The sequence below is a fragment of the Anser brachyrhynchus genome (assembly GCF_964034855.1).
Source record: "Anser brachyrhynchus genome assembly, chromosome: 5".
Classification (NCBI taxonomy): Eukaryota; Metazoa; Chordata; class Aves; order Anseriformes; family Anatidae; genus Anser; species Anser brachyrhynchus.
In genome coordinates this window covers 21910408-21928930 of record NC_137699.1, presented here as the reverse complement: position 1 = coordinate 21928930, position 18523 = coordinate 21910408, and the positions used below count along the sequence as shown (strand labels likewise).

Below are 18523 nucleotides of genomic sequence, written 5' to 3'. Positions count from 1 at the left end.
AAAAATGGGAAAAGGATGATAATCAGATTACCTACTGCTTATGTTGTTTTCGCTTTAAATTCAGCTTAATTACTGTACTTTAAGAAGCAACTTACATGTACTTAAGTATTTTTCATTGTTTACAGAAAATTAAACTTGAATTAGTATTTCAAAAACTATCTAGAAAATATACAGTATAAAAGACCTAATTCCAAAATAAACAAATATTTAATGATTAATTGTTCAGGTTACTTCTAAAATGAAATTACTGTTGAATTCCACACATTCTGATAGATTTTAATAGAGAGAGAATGGTGATCAATATACTGCAGCACGCATTTCTGCTATGCAAAGGACTCTTTAATACTCCACAGTATATGACCGCAACACGTTAAGTATTTGAAGAGCAGTGAAATGGTCTTTTGACAACCCAAATTCCCAATATTTCACAATGAAATGCTCTCACAAATTTGTTTGACTGATTCACCAAGCCTATTTTGCTTACAGTAAGTCAGCTATTAGGTAACAGAACTGTTATTTACTAAATACAGTAGACTGTATAAGCAACAGCAGATATCCTGGTTTGCGTCTTCAGATGCTACTGTGATATGCATGTTAAACAACAACATCAACAAAAAAGAGAATCCTTCTTGATACCATCTACTGCTTGGAAATAACTGATTTGAAGATGAAGAGAAAGAATCCTGTTCTGTAACATATTTTCGTCCTGATTTTTTATTTTTATTTATTTTGCAATAATGAAATACACGTATATAGATACACATAGGTAAATATATATATACACACACAAGTTTGTAATGTTGGAGAGTGAATACAACCTCTACCACACAGTAAAAGAAATCTATATGAAGTATCTTTTTTCTTTCAGATGGAAAACCAAACCACCAACCCAACTATAAAGACACTACACCCCACTTACCACAGAGAGCACCAGCACGGCCTTCCAGTGTTACTTGCCACGTAAAAGAATCTCCTCGTGTCTTTTCTGTTTCTAGGTCTTTGGGGGATGATGGAAAGACGCACTTCCACAGTAACAGCATTCGTGGCAGATGGTGCTGGACAACTGCAGGACCTGTAGGTATTGACAGCTTTCATACCAATGTGAAGACTCAGAGTAAAAATATTCTCTTTGGTTCTTTTTTCTACATTCACAAAATCATTACAGCTGCAAACAAATCTTTATGCTACTTTCCCAGCCTACTCATGTATCATTGGTCAAATGTTTCTTTGGTATTCCATTTTCATACATGACTACATACCCACTGACACATTTACTAGTAAGCCACCAAGTCAGTTACAGCCTCTGTCTTACTAAGCACAGACCCTGGGGATCACCACCATAGAAGAGATATAATGCAACAGCAACATTCAGAAAAGCAAACATTTGTTATAAAGTTAGGTAGTTTCAGGTAATATTAGCATATTTTCCCTAATACAAGAGAAAACTGGGAGCCATTGGGCCGAAATAATAGCTGAAAACATGAAAAGTGGTTTAATACATGAACAAAGCTGTCAACACACATTCTTCATTAGTAGTTTAATATTAGAGTCAATAATCCGAGCAGTAATAAATATCAGAAAGTTCAGTAATATTTCAAGTGTCTGACAAGAGGGAACAACGCTCTTCTTATTCATTTTGTGCTGGGACAGATCTTGAAATAAATACATAAATAAATAATCACTGTAAATGTTCATAACCACAAGGACATTTGGTTAGAGTGATTTTGAAATTTTACTTTCCATATTTAATTAATAGCGGTCCCAACCAGTCAATGTTTTTAGACAATATTTCCAATGACCTAATAGCAAATTTTAAAGTAATGGCATTTTTATTTTAGAAAGTTTTCTAAATATTTACATTGTTATTTTAGAATTATTTTGCAGTGATAAGTGAAATTAAGCATCAGAAAAAATAAACTCAGAGACAGAACACTGAACAGGTCAATTTAGTTTAAGTAAAATGTACTAAGCTATTTACCTAATGTCATGAGGGCAGCTATCAACAGCCATCCAGCCTGTGTTCGCTGCACTGAAATGCGACTGTTCTGAGAAGCAGAACACAACAAATCTTCTGCTACAGTCATGATTACCTTCAAAATTAAAGAGAAAAACAGAGCATCAGCATCTTAGTAACTAATTGAAATGCTTTTTCAATTGTATTTGCTACTTCATTGTCCCCAAATACAATGTCATCTTCCTCTCAGGCAACGGAAAAAAAACTGAGGCTTATGAAGTAGCAATGACGGACTTCAGTACTAGTTTAGGATGGCTTCAACAGTTGCTGTGGGGTAACAACTAAGTTACTTAGCTTCTTTGTCCCTTCTTTTACCAATAGTAAAAGGAGAGCTGATAATTCTCTTTAATCCTTACCATACATATTCCTGCGAGTTCTGATACTCTATTTATACCACTATATAGAAAAAGGATAGCATAAGACCTATGAATTACAGCTCAGAAGAAGTCGCAAGAGGGGTAAAAGATCTTTTTATCCTTGTTTTAGCATAAATCCTACAATTCTCATTGACAGTTTAGAAATCAACAAATAGTATGAATAAATAAGCAAGTTTGAAGGGTATGCTAAGGCATAATTCAATCCTGTCTGATCTTCTCCACAATAACTGCACGTGCCTACTGATGTGCTACATGCAAAGTGACAATCTTTAGTTGGTACCAAAGCACAAACTACCTGGAATTTACAGGGAAGAACATACAGGGTGTCCATGGACAATTGCCACAGGTGGCTAAAACTTGTAAGAGCATTCTGCAAATCGCTGGCTTCACATTGTGTTTCACATACAGATTTCTTAACTGTTTAAAACTATTTTTTTTCCTTATCGTGTTATAACTGATTGCCAAAACAAATTGCTTGCAAATTACCGTTACAAATAAGTGCCATTATCAACAATATCATGAAAAGCCTCAGTAAAGACATCCTTACATAATTTCTTCGCACACTTCTAAAACCATGAAAGTTTGCACGAAAGTTAGCTTCATGAAAATTTGAAGTTTGTGAACTTAGAAAACTTCATTAAACATTAACAGACTGTAAAATATTTTACCAAATTCCATAATACTATCAGTTGGTTGCAAATGAATAATTTTTTTCGATAGATTTTTGATTAAGGTTTAAAGTATTTGATTCTAAAATTTAAAAAGCACTTGGTATATTCTAAGTACCTGATAAACAAACAGCCTAGAAAGGATTTCACTGAATGATTTCTGACAATTTTTCTATTCATGTACTACTAGAAATGTTTTATTTTCAAAAGATTTTTTGCAGTACAAGCACTAGTATGGAATGTTACATATAAAACCACTACTTATTGTCTTGCTTTGAATAGGTTCCACCTGCAACTCTAACCGCTCTCTCAAAGGAAAAAGTATTAACAAAAAACAGCTTCTGTCCAGGTCACTACTGTCTACACTTGATATTTCCTTTTCAGAACTGCTCTGTTTAACACTGGTCTCTTTCAGTTCCCCAGAAGAGGAGTTAGTTGGGAAACTGGCAGTGTTCCTAGGAAAGAATGGAAAAGAGCTTTTGTCAACTCTTCTGTTCTCCCCCCTGCCAGCTTAGTACAGAATACAGTGTTTCTCCCACACTTTTCTTTGCCCTCCCATACCTCCTCCTGGCCCTATTTCATCCTATTCTATTACTCTAAAAGAAATCTTTGTAAAGAATTAAGTTTCTCAGTCAAATAGATATTTCAGCTGTTTAGGTGTATAGTATTTGAATGGCCCTTTTCTATACAACTAGCCAAACAACAGTCGTTTTGTTCTCTCCCCATGGTCTTAGAGCCAATCATCAGGAACAGTTTTTAAAAGCTAAGAACTTTTTTTTCCCCCCTAATACTATGAATTATTTCATCAGCATTTGGTAAATTGAATGAGAACTGCACCTAGTAATGTCTGTTGAGGAGTGGAGTGGAACTGCTAGTGCTCAGTAACAGTGAAAAGGTGGCCCTGAATCACTGGTAAGGGTGATTTTTGCTAATATCCTAAAGCACTCCTTTCATCTTACAGAGGTGTAACAACATCAAAACCCACAATGCTTTCGACAAGTTGCGCCTCTTCTGAAAATATCCTTTTCACAGCCAATTGACATAAGGGTAGAAGTGAGAAGGTAAGTTTCTACATTTTGCAGAGAATTAGAATGTACTGCTGATATTTGTGTTTTCCAGCTGTGAGCAACTCTGTGGATGAAGTGCTCATTGAGATGGTAACAGCTTCTTCTTCTGACCTTCATTTCTCTATCAGGATATCCATAAAACTTCAAAGCGCAGTATATCCTATCTGCACTAGCAGAGAGATTGGCTGTTAACGCAATAAAATTATTTTGGTTAAATACTATTTATTACCATGAAAGTGTATATCTGTCGGAACTGATAAAAAGCTGTTGGACTTGACTAAGGATTTTCAGGATAACAACAGGATTATTATTATTGGTGTAAGCATTGACTAACCATACACTGCAGTCACTGATGGCACTGGGAAATATTGCTTTGGCACAATCTGTGGTTGAATGAATTTCCTTTCAGGACGTTTATTTCTAACATCACAGCATGCAGTAGATTTGTATGTATACTTTTTTATTTATTATTTATTATTTATTATTTTTATGAAAAGAAAAATCTCTTTGATTTGGCAAAGCTTGATACATTTCAGCAGTTCTCCAGTCTAGCGTTTTCTTACCATTAACACTGCTGTGAAGCTTGTGGGAAAGAGACAAAATGTCAGCTTTCTAATTTAAGCCAAACTGGCCCAGCATTACAGAAGCTGTAATGTTGCTGGAAAGAATTTAGTTTGAAATTCTGAAAAACTTAACTCTACTCCAAAAATGTTTTCTCTAAGTAAACCTTTCTTTAGAATGTTAAATTTAAGTCCTCACAGCTCCACAGAATTGACCTCTATCCCAAAACAGGTAGTAGTACATAAAAAACTTTCCCATTAGAAAAAAAAAAAATATGAGTCTGAATGGTTAATAAAGTCATTAATGATGTTTCCCAAAAAGTTCAAAATCCTGACACATTTGAGAAAAGCACTTGCTTATTTGAAATCCCCTTCTTGAGGAAAGAAAATGTCACAACAGTATCCTGCTTTTTGTGGTCGTGTGATAAAGAATACATGCAAATACTGCTGCAAAAGACATCAAATAACTGTCTAGAAGTAAAGTATTCAGATCATACCTTCCCTTTTCCATGTGGAATTCCTAAAGGACAGTGTTTTACTGCACCCAACAAAGCAGCAACAGCAAAACTGTAGCCAGTTACTGCTTCCGGGGAAGATTTCAATGCACTCAGACGTTCAATGCAACGATCCAAGAGCAGGGACGCATAGGAGGGCAACGCTACTGCAATACAGCGTAAACACCATGCTGCTGTTAGTCTAACTGAAATGCTGGGATGAAGGATGACAGAAATTACTGCTTCCAGAACTCCTGAAAAATACAATGCATAAACATGTTTAAGAAGTTGGCAAGCAGGTGATCCCTAAGATGATGTTAACCAGCAAAAACACATACGGGAAACTGGTGAACAAGCTAGTATCTAATTTCTATACTTTTCTTTTGTAAGTACTGTTGATTTTTATTATGAACTACTTGTCATCAAATTTAAATGTCACAATACTTAAAAAAAAAAAAAAAAAAGTTACCCCAAATGAAAAGTAATAGGATGAAAAAAACCACCAAAACCTAAAAGACCATGTCGTTGTTCACCAACATGAATAGAAAATGTCTGTAAGTGTTCTCAAGGAATCAGAAATCCAAGCAGTGGAAACAGATGTCCACACGAAACTACCAAGAAAATAAAACAAAACAAAACAAAAACAAAACAAAAAAAAACATTCTCAGTGCGGCTAAAATAATAAAGGTAGATGAAGACACGCAGCTTGATCAAAATGATTCAGTTTAAATACAACCCTTAATGAAGTTAATTTTGATACTGATCTTTTTTCTTCTCTTTTTTTTTTTTTTTTAATTTTAATTAATGTACTAGTACAGGCAGAAGATGATATAGATCTCTTAGGGCAATGCCCGAAGATTTCATATGGCATGCAGTAAGTCAACTTCCCTTCTTTCTTTTTTAGCTTAGTAGAAGAAAACAGAAAAGGACAGAATTAAGGAGGTTCCGCTGAGGAGACTGTATGCCAGAAGAAAGGTTGATATAGCCAATGCCACACAAAGGATCCCAACAGATTGTTAAGAATTAACAGTCTAGCCATAAGCAATCAGAGAAGATCACAGTGAACAAGGGAATATATTTTGTACTCTGGTACATGAATAATTCAGGGCATGTACCTGTACTGGAATCCTGCAGTAATGGTGCTGCTGTAGTTCCTAAGCCATGGATGAGGCTTCCAAGTTCCTGAAGTGCGCACACAAGTACATGCTGACTTGCTGTTACATCTGCTGTCATAATTCGTGTCTCCAAGTTACTGTCACTCATTGCAGCATCTGATAACAACACAGGAAGAGCCCCATGAAATTGCTACCATAAATGAAATAAAGAGATAGGATAACGGAATTTGCTATGGTAATTTGTCTGTATTACTAATTGAGCTTCTATCACCAACATTTTTATCACTGATCAAACTGGTTTTATAAAGGTTTACTTTCACTGAGGCAAATACATTTCTATCACTCAAATGGGTAGTGTAACACATCTTTGAGGGCAGCGGGGTAGACAAAATGTAAACAAAAAAATTGCTGATTTGAACTTGATTTGGAACAGCACACTATTCCCAGCCTTCCTGAAGATGACTTGAAAAGGTCATGCTTTGACAAGGAATGGATATAACCTGCCAGATTTTACTATGTAGTATGAAAACGTAACAGGAGGAAAAGACAGAAAGAGCACATGATTGAACAAGTAAAGATACACAATGGAGGGGAGAGAGAGAGAATAATAAGGGGGAAAATAGAAAGGGAAAAAGTAAATTAAAAAATTTGTTTTCTGGTGTTTGTTTTTTTATATGTTCATCTTCTGAGACATAAATGATTAGGTCAGTTTAGACATTTAACATTTAGATATTTAACTAAGATAAAAGTTAGTTAACTTATTTAACTAGATATTTAACTTAGAGGCCAGTCACTAGTGGCGTCCCCCAGGGCTCAGTACTGGGGCTAGTCCTCTTTAATACCTTTATCGATGACCTGGATGAGGGGATTGAGTGCACCCTCAGTAAGTTTGCAGATGACACCAAGTTAGGTGCGTGTGTCGATCTGCTCGAGGGTAGGAAGGCTCTGCAGGAGGATCTGGATAGGCTGGACCGATGGGCTGAGGTCAACTGTATGAAGTTCAACAAGGCCAAGTGCCGGGTCCTGCACCTGGGGCGCAACAACCCCAAGCAGCGCTACAGGCTGGGAGATGAGTGGCTGGAAAGCTGCCTGGCAGAGAAGGACCTGGGAGTACTGGTTGATAGTCGGCTGAATATGAGCCAGTAGTGTGCTCAGGTGGCCAAGAAGGCCAACAGCATCCTGGCCTGTATAAGAAGCAGTGTGGCCAGCAGGTCTAAGGAGGTGATTGTCCCCCTGTACTTGGCTCTGGTGAGGCCGCACCTGGAGTACTGTGTTCAGTTTTGGGCCCCTCGCTACAAGAAGGACATGGAGGTGCTCGAGAGAGTCCAGAGAAGGGCAACGAAGCTGGTGAGGGGTCTGGAGAACAAGTCTTACGAGGAGCGGCTGAGGGAGCTGGGATTGTTTAGCCTGGAGAAGAGGAGGCTCAGGGGCGACCTTATCACTCTCTATAGGTACCTTAAAGGAGGCTGTAGAGAGGTGGGGGTTGGTCTATTCTCCCACATGCCTGGTGACAGGACAAGGGGGAATGGGCTAAAGTTGCGACAGGGGAGGTTTAGGTTGAATGTTAGGAAGAACTTCTTTACTGAAAGGGTTGTTAGGCATTGGAATGGGCTGCCCAGGGAAGTGGTTGAGTCACCATCCCTGGAGGTCTTTAAGAGACGTTTAGATGTAGCCCTTAGTGATACGGTTTAGTGAAGGACTTGTTAGTGTTAGGTGAGAGGTTGGACTAGGTGATCTTGGAGGTCTCTTCCAACCTAGACAATTCTGTGATTCTATAACTAGGATATAATATGCAACTGTATAGCATTCTTTTCCTCTCCGCACCCCAAGGGGGATGATGGTGGGAGATCAGCAGTTTAGAAGCCTTGTACAAGACCTTAACATGCAAGATTCCTTTTTTTTTCCAGAAGAAATGCCTATTTTGTCATACCAAACCATCAGTAGTGTCACCTGTACTGAACAGGAAAGCAAAATCTGGCTAGACATATCATAACTGCCAATTTAATTCATTTTACAATACTTTTTACAATCCATTTATTACTGCATGTATTTATTACATTATTATATTTGTACTTGATTAAAGTGATTTTGCCAGGGAAAAAGTATTTTTTTTTACATGTTTACATTTTTGTTTACACACATGCACAGACACACACAAACCAATAACCAGCCCAAGTTAAAAACAAAGTACCCCATCAAAAGCCCTCTACATTATTATGGTAATAAACCAGCACTATATAGTCTGTTTCTGCCATCTCTGGATTAGGAAATTGGACAATCACTTCAATTAAAAAAAAAAAAGAAAAAGAAAGAAAAACAGAAGCCCCAAATGGATAATCTTGTTAGACCCATACCCACAACTTTCTTCAGTTTCCAGATGGCCTGACAAATCTCCTTGGCAGCTGCAATTTGAGCTTTTTCCCCAAGAAGGCCTCCTACTGTAGCTCGAAGGATAAACGAAACGCAGCGGCGACAGCCGATAGCATCCATCTGACTCTGAATAGCCTTAGGGTGAGACTGAGAAACAAGATCTAGAATATGGGAAAGGAAGGCAGAGAAGTTCCTTTCAAGCCATTGTCCTCCTAATGTAGAGGCAAATACCACGTATGCCTGGAAAAGATTTGAAAAGAAGCCATATTTTAGAGCATCTGGAAAACTTCTATCAGCTATCCCACATACATCATTTTTATCTCTGCACATTACCAGAAGTATAACGTCACTGAACTGAGATTACTTATACATGTCCATAAATCATGCACGTTCTCACCTGCATGTAGCTGCCCATTTTTTATCTGTTTATATAATTTAAATTACTCTCAAAACTATCCTAGCAATATTGCAGCTTAGTTTGACTCTAAGTTAATTCACAGTGCTTGCCCATTTTATTTCGTTCCAGGGTGTGAGAAATGGCAGTTTACTCTGCACAGGCACTTGTTATGTAAAACATTGTGTTTGGTCTCACTGAACAACAGCTTCCAGCTATTTAACATTCTGCACATGGAACACAAATTTAATGTATGAATGCATTTTAAGAACTACTATGTTACAATACTATAACCCATAACCCTGAGAGAATTTTGTTATTATAGACTTGGAATTAGGGAATATTTGCAGCCCCCAAGCACTGCTCTTCATCTCAATGAATTTTAATTGTTTGCCTTGCAATGAAGGTACCATAAAAAGACTATGGATGTCACAACAAAGAGAAAGAATGCAGAGTCACTTTACAAATCTAATCACCACAAGACCATTTATTTTGCCACATAATACACTCCCTTACAATTCCCTGCCATGTGCATGTGTTGGAATTTTTTAATGAATTGATGTGCTACCACCAAGAAAAGTGAATACGATAAAATGAGAATATGCAAATGAACATACAGAAGTCCTTATAACACAGTTCACAAATACTACCCCTATCAACGAACCTCTGTGTTTACCTCATACACACTTTGTCTCATGCCTAACACTAACAACAAAATTATTCACATAAAATAAAGTGAAGTACTATAGATGAAGAAACTGTACTAGATGATTCTGTTAGCATCTAATAGCTCTTGACAAATACTACTTAGGCTTAATAATGTACCAGTACATGACCCCTGTTTTACAGATTTGAAAACTGAGGAATTTAACACGGTAGAGTCGTGAAGAGTCATACTGCCATGGCTACATCTTGAACAATATAAACTCTTCTTCCACATGGAAGAAGTCATCTTCAGTAGTTTTCTTATTTTTATAATTTATAGCAAGCTGTAATTCACATAATAATGGATACATTTTATAAATGCAAGCATTTTCTACTTATAGGCATTGGTACACATACAATTTCTCAAGTTTTTCTTATAGAAACATCATGCTGATCAAACTGTGATGGTAAAGTTAGAGTGTAGCACCAATACTCTTAAGTATTAACAGAAGTGCATGAAAAAAGAGAAGCTTTTTTAAAAAAAACCACCACTATAAGTAGTCAAAACACTGAAATGAGACACCTACTCCTGGAAAACTAATAAACCACAGTGTATGTAGAATACCCTAGGAGTCTGGCATGCATTTTCTAGGCAAATAGCTGACAATATATTATTTTTTTCCCCAGCATTTCTGTCATTCTGCCAGAAGTTAATGTTCCCACCCAGCATGAGCTGCACATCGAAGACAATTTGCAAGCACCTTCTAGCTGCTTCAGTGCAAAGTCTGGCAACTTATATCAGTAATTCAAGCTAATTTACAGATTATTTTTGCACTGCAGAAGTAGAAATGCAATTAAAAATCCCCTTACTGGCAAAGGGGACATATCATGTGCCTGTGTGGACTGTAACATTAAAACAATCACTACTGTTTGATATTTAAGTGTTCAGCATGACCTTTAGTCTTGATTCACAGGTTGAACATTTGAATATCTAGGTTTTCACATATATATGCTGTTTAAGCATACATTAAGCATACATTTACTGCAAGAGGCCAAGCAGATTTTAACCAAAAAAAATAGATTACATTGTTTTTACCAGCATGCACTGGTAAAAACTTCAGCCTTTCTCAGTTAATAAGATTCTGTCCCTGGAACACAACAAACCAAATGAGCAGATACTTACTTTTTGTCACTACATTCTGCTTCCCCTATTTTTCAAGCACTTATTATTCAAAGCAAACACATTCTTTCAGAATGGGACTAAGAATGTTTGCATAGAGAAGGAAATCATTCCAAGTTGAAATAACTTGGAATTCTCTTAACTTCCTCCTCTAATTTTTAGGTATAAGGTCTAACAGTTTAAATCTAAAAAATACTTTAAGTACTTATTTATATCACTTAATTGAAATTTTTATCTCTTGAAGATTTCACTATTGTTACATAATTCATTTTGAAAATATCAAACTATTAGATAAACAATAAGCAACAGCAGATTTTGTTTTCTTTCAGACATAACTGAACATGTAAATCCTTATTTTCAATTATATACATTTTGTCACAGACACAAACAGGATGAAACAAGAGATATATGAAAGTAAAACAGTTGTTATAGGAATATTTAGCAATCTCATAACATTATAAATAATGTAATACAAACCTGTGTGACTCCAACTCTAACATCTCTGCTGACTGAACTGGTCCCTTTCAGCATATCACCACTGGCTCGTAGAAAGCCACTACTTCCACGCAAAAATCCAGTTCCTAAAAGCTCCATCACTTCTTCCAAAGAGATCCTGCGGAAGTTATGCTTGGTGGATGCTAAAAGAGAGACGTAAATGTTTAGAGGAACAGTTCTGTAAAGTTTTTTTTTTATATTTCAGAAAGAAAACTTCAATTCCAGTCATTTCAGAAAAAAAAAAAAAGCAATTCCCACAACCAAATCCAAATACTACTGAAACACAATACATACATATATAATTATATATTTTCATATATATATATATATATATATATACACACGCATACACACATGTACCTCCCTCAGTATCTACCATCAGATCTAAGCCTCCTCTGTCTGCACGGCCTACCCCTCCCACCCTAAGCTTCCTGAAAGCTCTAACTTTTGGATACCTTACCACTGAAGATGGCTTTCAATTCCAGACCTCAGACAGGGAAGATTACCTTTCTGCTGTGCTTAGCCAGATATGGACATAACAACTGGTTCTTTTAGAAACAAAAACCTTCTCACCTTAGTATAAAAGAAACTCTCCAAAATAATGAGAATAATAGAGTATTTTTACAATGTTCTGGAAAAATATTTATCTCTATTTCCTATTGTGTTATTTCCTCAAAGTTCGTACAAAACCTACGCTGAGACTTGTGCATGCCAACTTCACACAATTACTGCACAGCATGCAAACTAAGTGACCTAAATTTTTCACTACATTTTTCATTGTTTTCCAAGTATTTTGATGAGAAAAGGAATTAGAGGATTTAAGGTAATAATATATAAAAAAAACAACAAAAAACTCCCAGCACAGTTAGGTTATCGGATACAAAAACAGAAATTTCATAACTAAGCACTTCCTCATGTCTTGCTCCCTCCTCTTCTCTCCCAGCTCATTCTAGCTCCAACCCAGCTTCTGCCGCACTTAACTCTAACTTGTTTTAACCTAGTGCTTCCATACTAAAAATAGCCAATTAAACAGTTGGATGAGCTTCTTGTATTACTGAAGTGCTACGTTAGTGTTATGTAACTACATCACTTACAAAGAGTACAGAAAGAGTCTATGTAAAGGTCAGAGATTTTTCTTTTCTATTTCTAATGGAAAAATACAAGAGATAATAGTTTTCTGTAACATAATAATTCTCTCCAAAAAGATTTTTCGAAAAATACCTTAGAAATCAAGACTTTAGAGTCTCCAAAGGTAGTACACAGCCTTTAAGCCCCAAATAGGGCTTAAAGACATAATTTTGTCATTTGGTACTTACTGCATTTATGCCTTCAAAAGCAGAATCACAGTCACACTAACTCTGCATCATGTTATATTTCACTTAGATTACAGCTCGGTATTTAGTTTTGGGCTCCTAAGATCGGACTCAAAACTTCCAGTTTGAATGACACCAAAGATTTGAGATGTTTTAACTGTGCCAGGAATCTTCAGTTTGTCAGCAAAAACTGTTACACGCTCTATTAACAGAACTGCATGCTCATTCCTGCTTCAGATCATGTTTGTAGTACTATACAATCCAGTTACGGTATTGACAATTTTGGAAAAACAGCTTGAAAAGATATCCTCAACTGCTCAGTTTGACAGGCAGATACTCCCTCACATCTTACTGGTTTTTACATTGCTAAAATTAATCTTTCCTTTAAATTCCTGAGGCTACTGAGTTCTCTACATACAATAATAATCTTGTAACAGAGGCAACTAGTTTTACCAAATATTTTTCCTTGTTGACCACTTCATGAACTGCTAGTGAGTGTGTGTGTGTATACATATATATATACACACACATATATATATATAAGAGGTAACGAAACTAAAAGCATAGCACTACATGAGAAAAAACATTACAAAAAAAAAGACCAAAGCACAAATATGAAGAGCCAGATGAAGTTTACATTGTGATTTTACTTTAGGTTTCAAAACTTCAGAGTTTCTGATCAGACAGATTTATTTATTTATTTATTTTTACAGACGAGGAATCAGCAAACAAAGTACATACTTCACCTGGTGTCTGCTTAGATGTTAAAGCTCTAGCCAATATTGTGCCTAAAAGTTTTGAAACTGCTAACCGTACATCATAATTGGAACCTTCAAAGGATTTAAAACACAACGTCACAACACTATCCAGGTCTGTACTCCACATAAATACTGCTTCATTCTGAAGTTCAAGAAGACACTAGACAAAAAAAAAAAAGGAAGTAAAAATGCTTAACATCAACATTTTGATGTGGAAAAGCACTCGGTACAGATTTTAGCTTACAAAATAAGACAGAGTTCTCCCTAACAAAATGAGTGTGTTACTTCACATTAAAAAAATATTTTTTTTTTCTGCCAAGACAATGTCAAAGAAATATAGACACGTAAACAAAGTATTTACTGCTGTGTTTGTCATCCATTAAAACAGAATTTTATTTAGGGAGCATACTAAATAGAGAGTTATTAATGCACTTTACCTTTGCAGCAGCACAGCGGACTGCCATAGATCGATCTGTCAAACATGATCGGGCAGCTTTGTAAATATCTCTATGACAGGGCATAGCAGCGGCTCCTAAACCCTTCAATATATTTTGTAAACTAAGCATGATTTCATAACGACCTTGAGACTGAAAAATTAAAAAGAAGAAATGTTAGAGTTCTGTAATCCTATGCTTCTTGGAAATTAAAAAAATGCTCATCACTGATACAGGTAAACAATGGTCTGAGTCCTTTTTATTTATTTATTTTTTACTGTTAGAGATCTGTTTAGGCTGAAGTAAAGAGAAAATTTGTTCTATAGCACTAAAACCAAGTGAAGATAAAAATTCTACATTCTGTGGAAAAATACAGGCAGTTTAATACTCGAAATATGAAGTACAAGCTGGAGCAAAAACATTCTCATAAGTAAAGGCAATTAAATTTTCTAGATTATCAAGTTCTTTCATGAAAGCAGAATGAGAGTAACTACACTCTATCCTTTTATGGTCATGATCCATTAGTAATTCTTTGGAATTTAGACTTTCATTTTTATCCTATAGCTTTCAGCATTTTTTTTCCATTTCATACACTGGTATCATGCAATTTCTCCAATTCATTGGTCGATCTACCAACAGCAAACATCCTATTATTTTTCCAATCATTTTTTAAGCATGCCGTTCCAATACCTCTGCATTCTTCATTGCTTTAAGCACATTCCCAACGGTGTCAGTAAAACTGTTTCCCAAAATTCTTCCCAATTTTTTGTATAAATAGCCCAAGCATACCACCGCAGCACTAAAACAAAAGCAAATCCAAAAACGCGTGAAAATGGATGCAACAACACGTGAATGGGATTAAGAAGACTAACATAATCAATGGGCAAATAACAAAATAACTAAATACAATGTTTCAAAAGTGTAAGCAGATTATCAAAAGGGAAAAAAAAAGTGGTCAGAGTGGGGCACACACACTCCAGGAGAACTGAGGATACAGGGGCTGGGAGGATAACTTGAATAACAAATTATGGTAATACAAACCTCCAATAAATTTTACAATTCAAATACATTTTTCATATTCACCTTTAAGCCTTACAAATGCATTTCTAACAAAGAATGCCCTGCATCCTGCAGTCTATGTCACTGTGCTACAACAGATGCTGACAGAAGTAGACAGGGATTGGTTTATTTACAACACGATGGTCAGGAGTAGACTGCAAATGGTCTAATACTTAAAATTCTGGCATGTATGTATAACAACACATAATGAGGAAACGCCCTGGAGGAAATAAAAGTCTAAACCCATGTTCTTTTCACTATACACAGATGCTGAACTTAGTTTCCAGGTGAAATACCTGACAACTGGAGTCTGTGTGCTCTGTGCACTCATAGGAGTTGCCTTTAGCAAAAGCAAAAAGTGCTAAATTTTGAGAAAAAAGGAAATAAAAAGAGTTGCTTAATTAAAGAATGCTTTCCTTTAAATGATTAAGGCACACAGTTTGGTTTTGTATTGATTTATCTATAACTAAACAATTTTATTTGATGAATACAAGGAAAAAATAAATGGTATCTTTACTCAGCTTTCTGCTCTTTGGTCAGACTTACTTAATATGCAGTGACACTGCCCAGCATCACCTTCAGGAAAACTGTATTCTCCCGACGCCCCAACTGAATTGGAGTGTTACATAAGCAGTTTTAAAATCCCATACTGAACACATTCTTAATTAGAAAAATGAATATTAACTGTAACTCCTTAAAATGACAAAACACAGTAAGAAAAATAAAAGTTATGAGCTTTCTCTCTTATCAAACAAAAAGTCTATTTTCATTAAAGAAACACTTTTCATTATTACTTTTATCCAACACACCAACAGTTTGGATTTTAATTTTGTTCATGGTGTAGTTGGGTATAAAATTACAACTGCAACATCTTATTACTACATTGAGCACGTGATGGTGACAGATATCCTCTTTAACTAGTTTTAAGACTAAACAATATACATTTCAAACTGTCAGCCAAGGAAGGGAATATTTAATAAACACAGACAAAAAGAAATAGCCCCAGGACTACCTTACAACATCATGGAATGACCTGGAAACACTCTCTTGTGGTTGGTAGTACCACCATTTGCTGATGGAAGGATCCATCAGTGTTAAACAGTAATTTTTAGCAACAGCTTGGCACTACTTGTTGACAAGTATATTCTAGCCACCTCAGGATGAGAATCGGCCTATTTCTGCACATCAATATTTAACTTGCTATAAAAGCTGGAAGCATGGAATTTAGAAAGCTCTTCTGACTGCCTTCTAGAATCATAACTCTAGCTGTCTAATTTTTTTTCCACAAATGTTTCTAGCAACAACTATGAAAGTTTTCTGACCAGCCAAATGCTTTTAAAATACTCACGAGTTAAACACAACCCTAGCGGATATTTTTAAAACTTTGTAATTTAAAGTAAAATAGTAAGCTGTAGTCACATTAAATGACCTATTTGTCTGACCTGATGCAGAATTTACATCACACTCCACTTTAGATGAGCACCACATTCTTTTAAACACGCTTGCCTAGAACATTTCTATGTTCCACCCATATTAAAGAAGAAAAATGGTAAATTATGAGACGAAAAAAAAAATCACTAGAAAATCTACTTAAAGGAATCTCCAGGTGAATCAACATCTGCTAACAAAGATTGCTACCACACAACATGGGAATGTATGCTAAATGACAAGGACAGATGGCAAGCAAAGACACAACTTTAATCAAGATTAAAAAACAAATAATAAAATAAAATAAAAAATAATTAAAAAGCCTTCCCTCACTGAACTCCAAGTAGTCCCTTTACTTACAGCACAAGATGAAAGTTTTTATTCAATAACGAGTTCTGCAGTTTCAATTATTTTTCTGTAGCCTTTTGTCTCACTGCTACTGCTATAAGAAATCTTTTTCACACTCATTTTAAAGTAAGTCATGTTTTACTGGTGCTTTTTTCTCCACATTCACTCTCCTCACCAATGTTTTCATTCCCATCAGGATTCTGAACATTGCCTCTTCTCTCTTTCTCTCCCAGCTACTTTTCTGCCTTCAGACTCTTGTTCTCCCTTATTTCTGTCTGTCATTTCTGCCTTGCTGCCACCTTTAATTTACTTGACTACAATGAAAGATATACAATGTTTCACACATGAAGGCTACTCATAATATTTCTGTACCTTACGGTTTGCTTTCACATCCTGCAAGAGCAGTTCATGTTGGCTCTCTTCTGTTGGCTCAACTTTAGACATTTAGAAACACCTGAAATGTTTGTAACTAACTAACTACATCCAGTTTAACTTTGATTAAGAAATTTGCTCAATAACTGTATTTTGTACCTGGAGTTGTATTCATCTGCTTTATTGCTCTTCTCAGCCTTCTTCTTGTTTTTAGAACACCTGCCCACTCATACTCTGTTATCCATTGCTGCTATTCTCTCTGGCCTGATTTTCAATTGTCTGGATGGAGATCACCAACTGTCTTCTATCCTTTTCGTTCCTGCTGCACATATACAACATTTAATACTACCACATTCTTTCTTTCATTATCTATCCTGTGGCAGTGAACTCAGATTTATCATGTCAGGTAAATTCTTTTTTTTTTTTTTACTAATGTTAAAATAAGCTATGTATTAAAAGCTTTCTTCATCTCTTTTATAAAAAGCAGTGTTTGTCTGACTTGCTGTAAAGCATGGTTTCTTCCATATAGCAACATATATTGCAAGCTGTCTGTGTCTCCTCACTCAACAAAAGCATAAAGCATAAACCATCCTTAGTTTACCTTATTACCTTAAAGCATGCTGTGGTCATTTATAGTTTTAAATACCAGCATATGTATATAGATTTAGCATGCCTACATTCCTAAATAAATTAATTCAGCTTAGCTTTCAGATCACTCAAGGTGTTTCCTTCCAGTGGATCCAGTAAATACTAAACATCTTGGTAAGTCAAATTTTGCTCTAACGAATTTGCTCTAATTCAGTCTATGCTGACTCCTATCAGCCACCAAATTACCATTTTGTTCAATGCTTCCAAAGTCATGTAATTTTAATGAGTTTTGATGTGATTGATTTTTACACTGTATTTATGCAAATCATGAAAATAAACTTTTAAATAAGGATGAAAAATATATTTTTCATTAAACTTTTACGAGTTTATGAACTCATGGGTGATTTATGTTGTAAAGTACTGACCTGAGTTTATTCATAACATGCAGTTGCACTTAACCAAAACTTCCGAGTGAAGACACAAAGGGATAAATAAAATGCTACACAAATACTTAACCATTCACAACTCTGCCCTGAAGACAGTGTATATTAAGTGACCAAGATAAAATTATTATAATGCCTAGACAGAAGGAACTAATTTGAATTTGCTTTCAGGTGAACTCAGATCCTCTTTGTAGTACTCAGCCTTAAAAGTTCAGAGACTTTTAGAGGAAAAAAATAGATCTGGGCACACCCACAATAATGATTTTTAATCAGGGAGCCTCCCAAATTCTGTGTGTCATACGGTAAAATGCTTGTAGTGACCAACTGGAAGAAATGAGGGAACACACACTCCCCTACATTCATCTCTCATCATGTACATCTGTCTCTGTTGTTATTGTTCG

At 35.7% G+C, this 18523-nt stretch overlaps 1 protein-coding gene across 2 annotated transcripts in view; it reads right to left on the bottom strand.

Moving 5' to 3' along the window:
- HEATR5A (HEAT repeat containing 5A) overlaps positions 1-18523 on the bottom strand; it is a 64091-nt gene that overhangs the window by 33677 nt on the left and 11891 nt on the right. For both annotated transcript variants that reach the window (XM_080592742.1, XM_080592743.1), the window contains exons 5-13: positions 14575-14683; positions 13888-14037; positions 13439-13610; positions 11362-11522; positions 8650-8905; positions 6296-6451; positions 5184-5434; positions 1979-2090; positions 920-1072 (exon numbers count right to left, since the gene is read on the bottom strand). In XM_080592742.1, the coding sequence (XP_080448868.1) occupies positions 920-1072; positions 1979-2090; positions 5184-5434; positions 6296-6451; positions 8650-8905; positions 11362-11522; positions 13439-13610; positions 13888-14037; positions 14575-14683 (1520 nt within the window). The remainder of the gene's footprint in view (positions 1-919; positions 1073-1978; positions 2091-5183; positions 5435-6295; positions 6452-8649; positions 8906-11361; positions 11523-13438; positions 13611-13887; positions 14038-14574; positions 14684-18523) is intronic.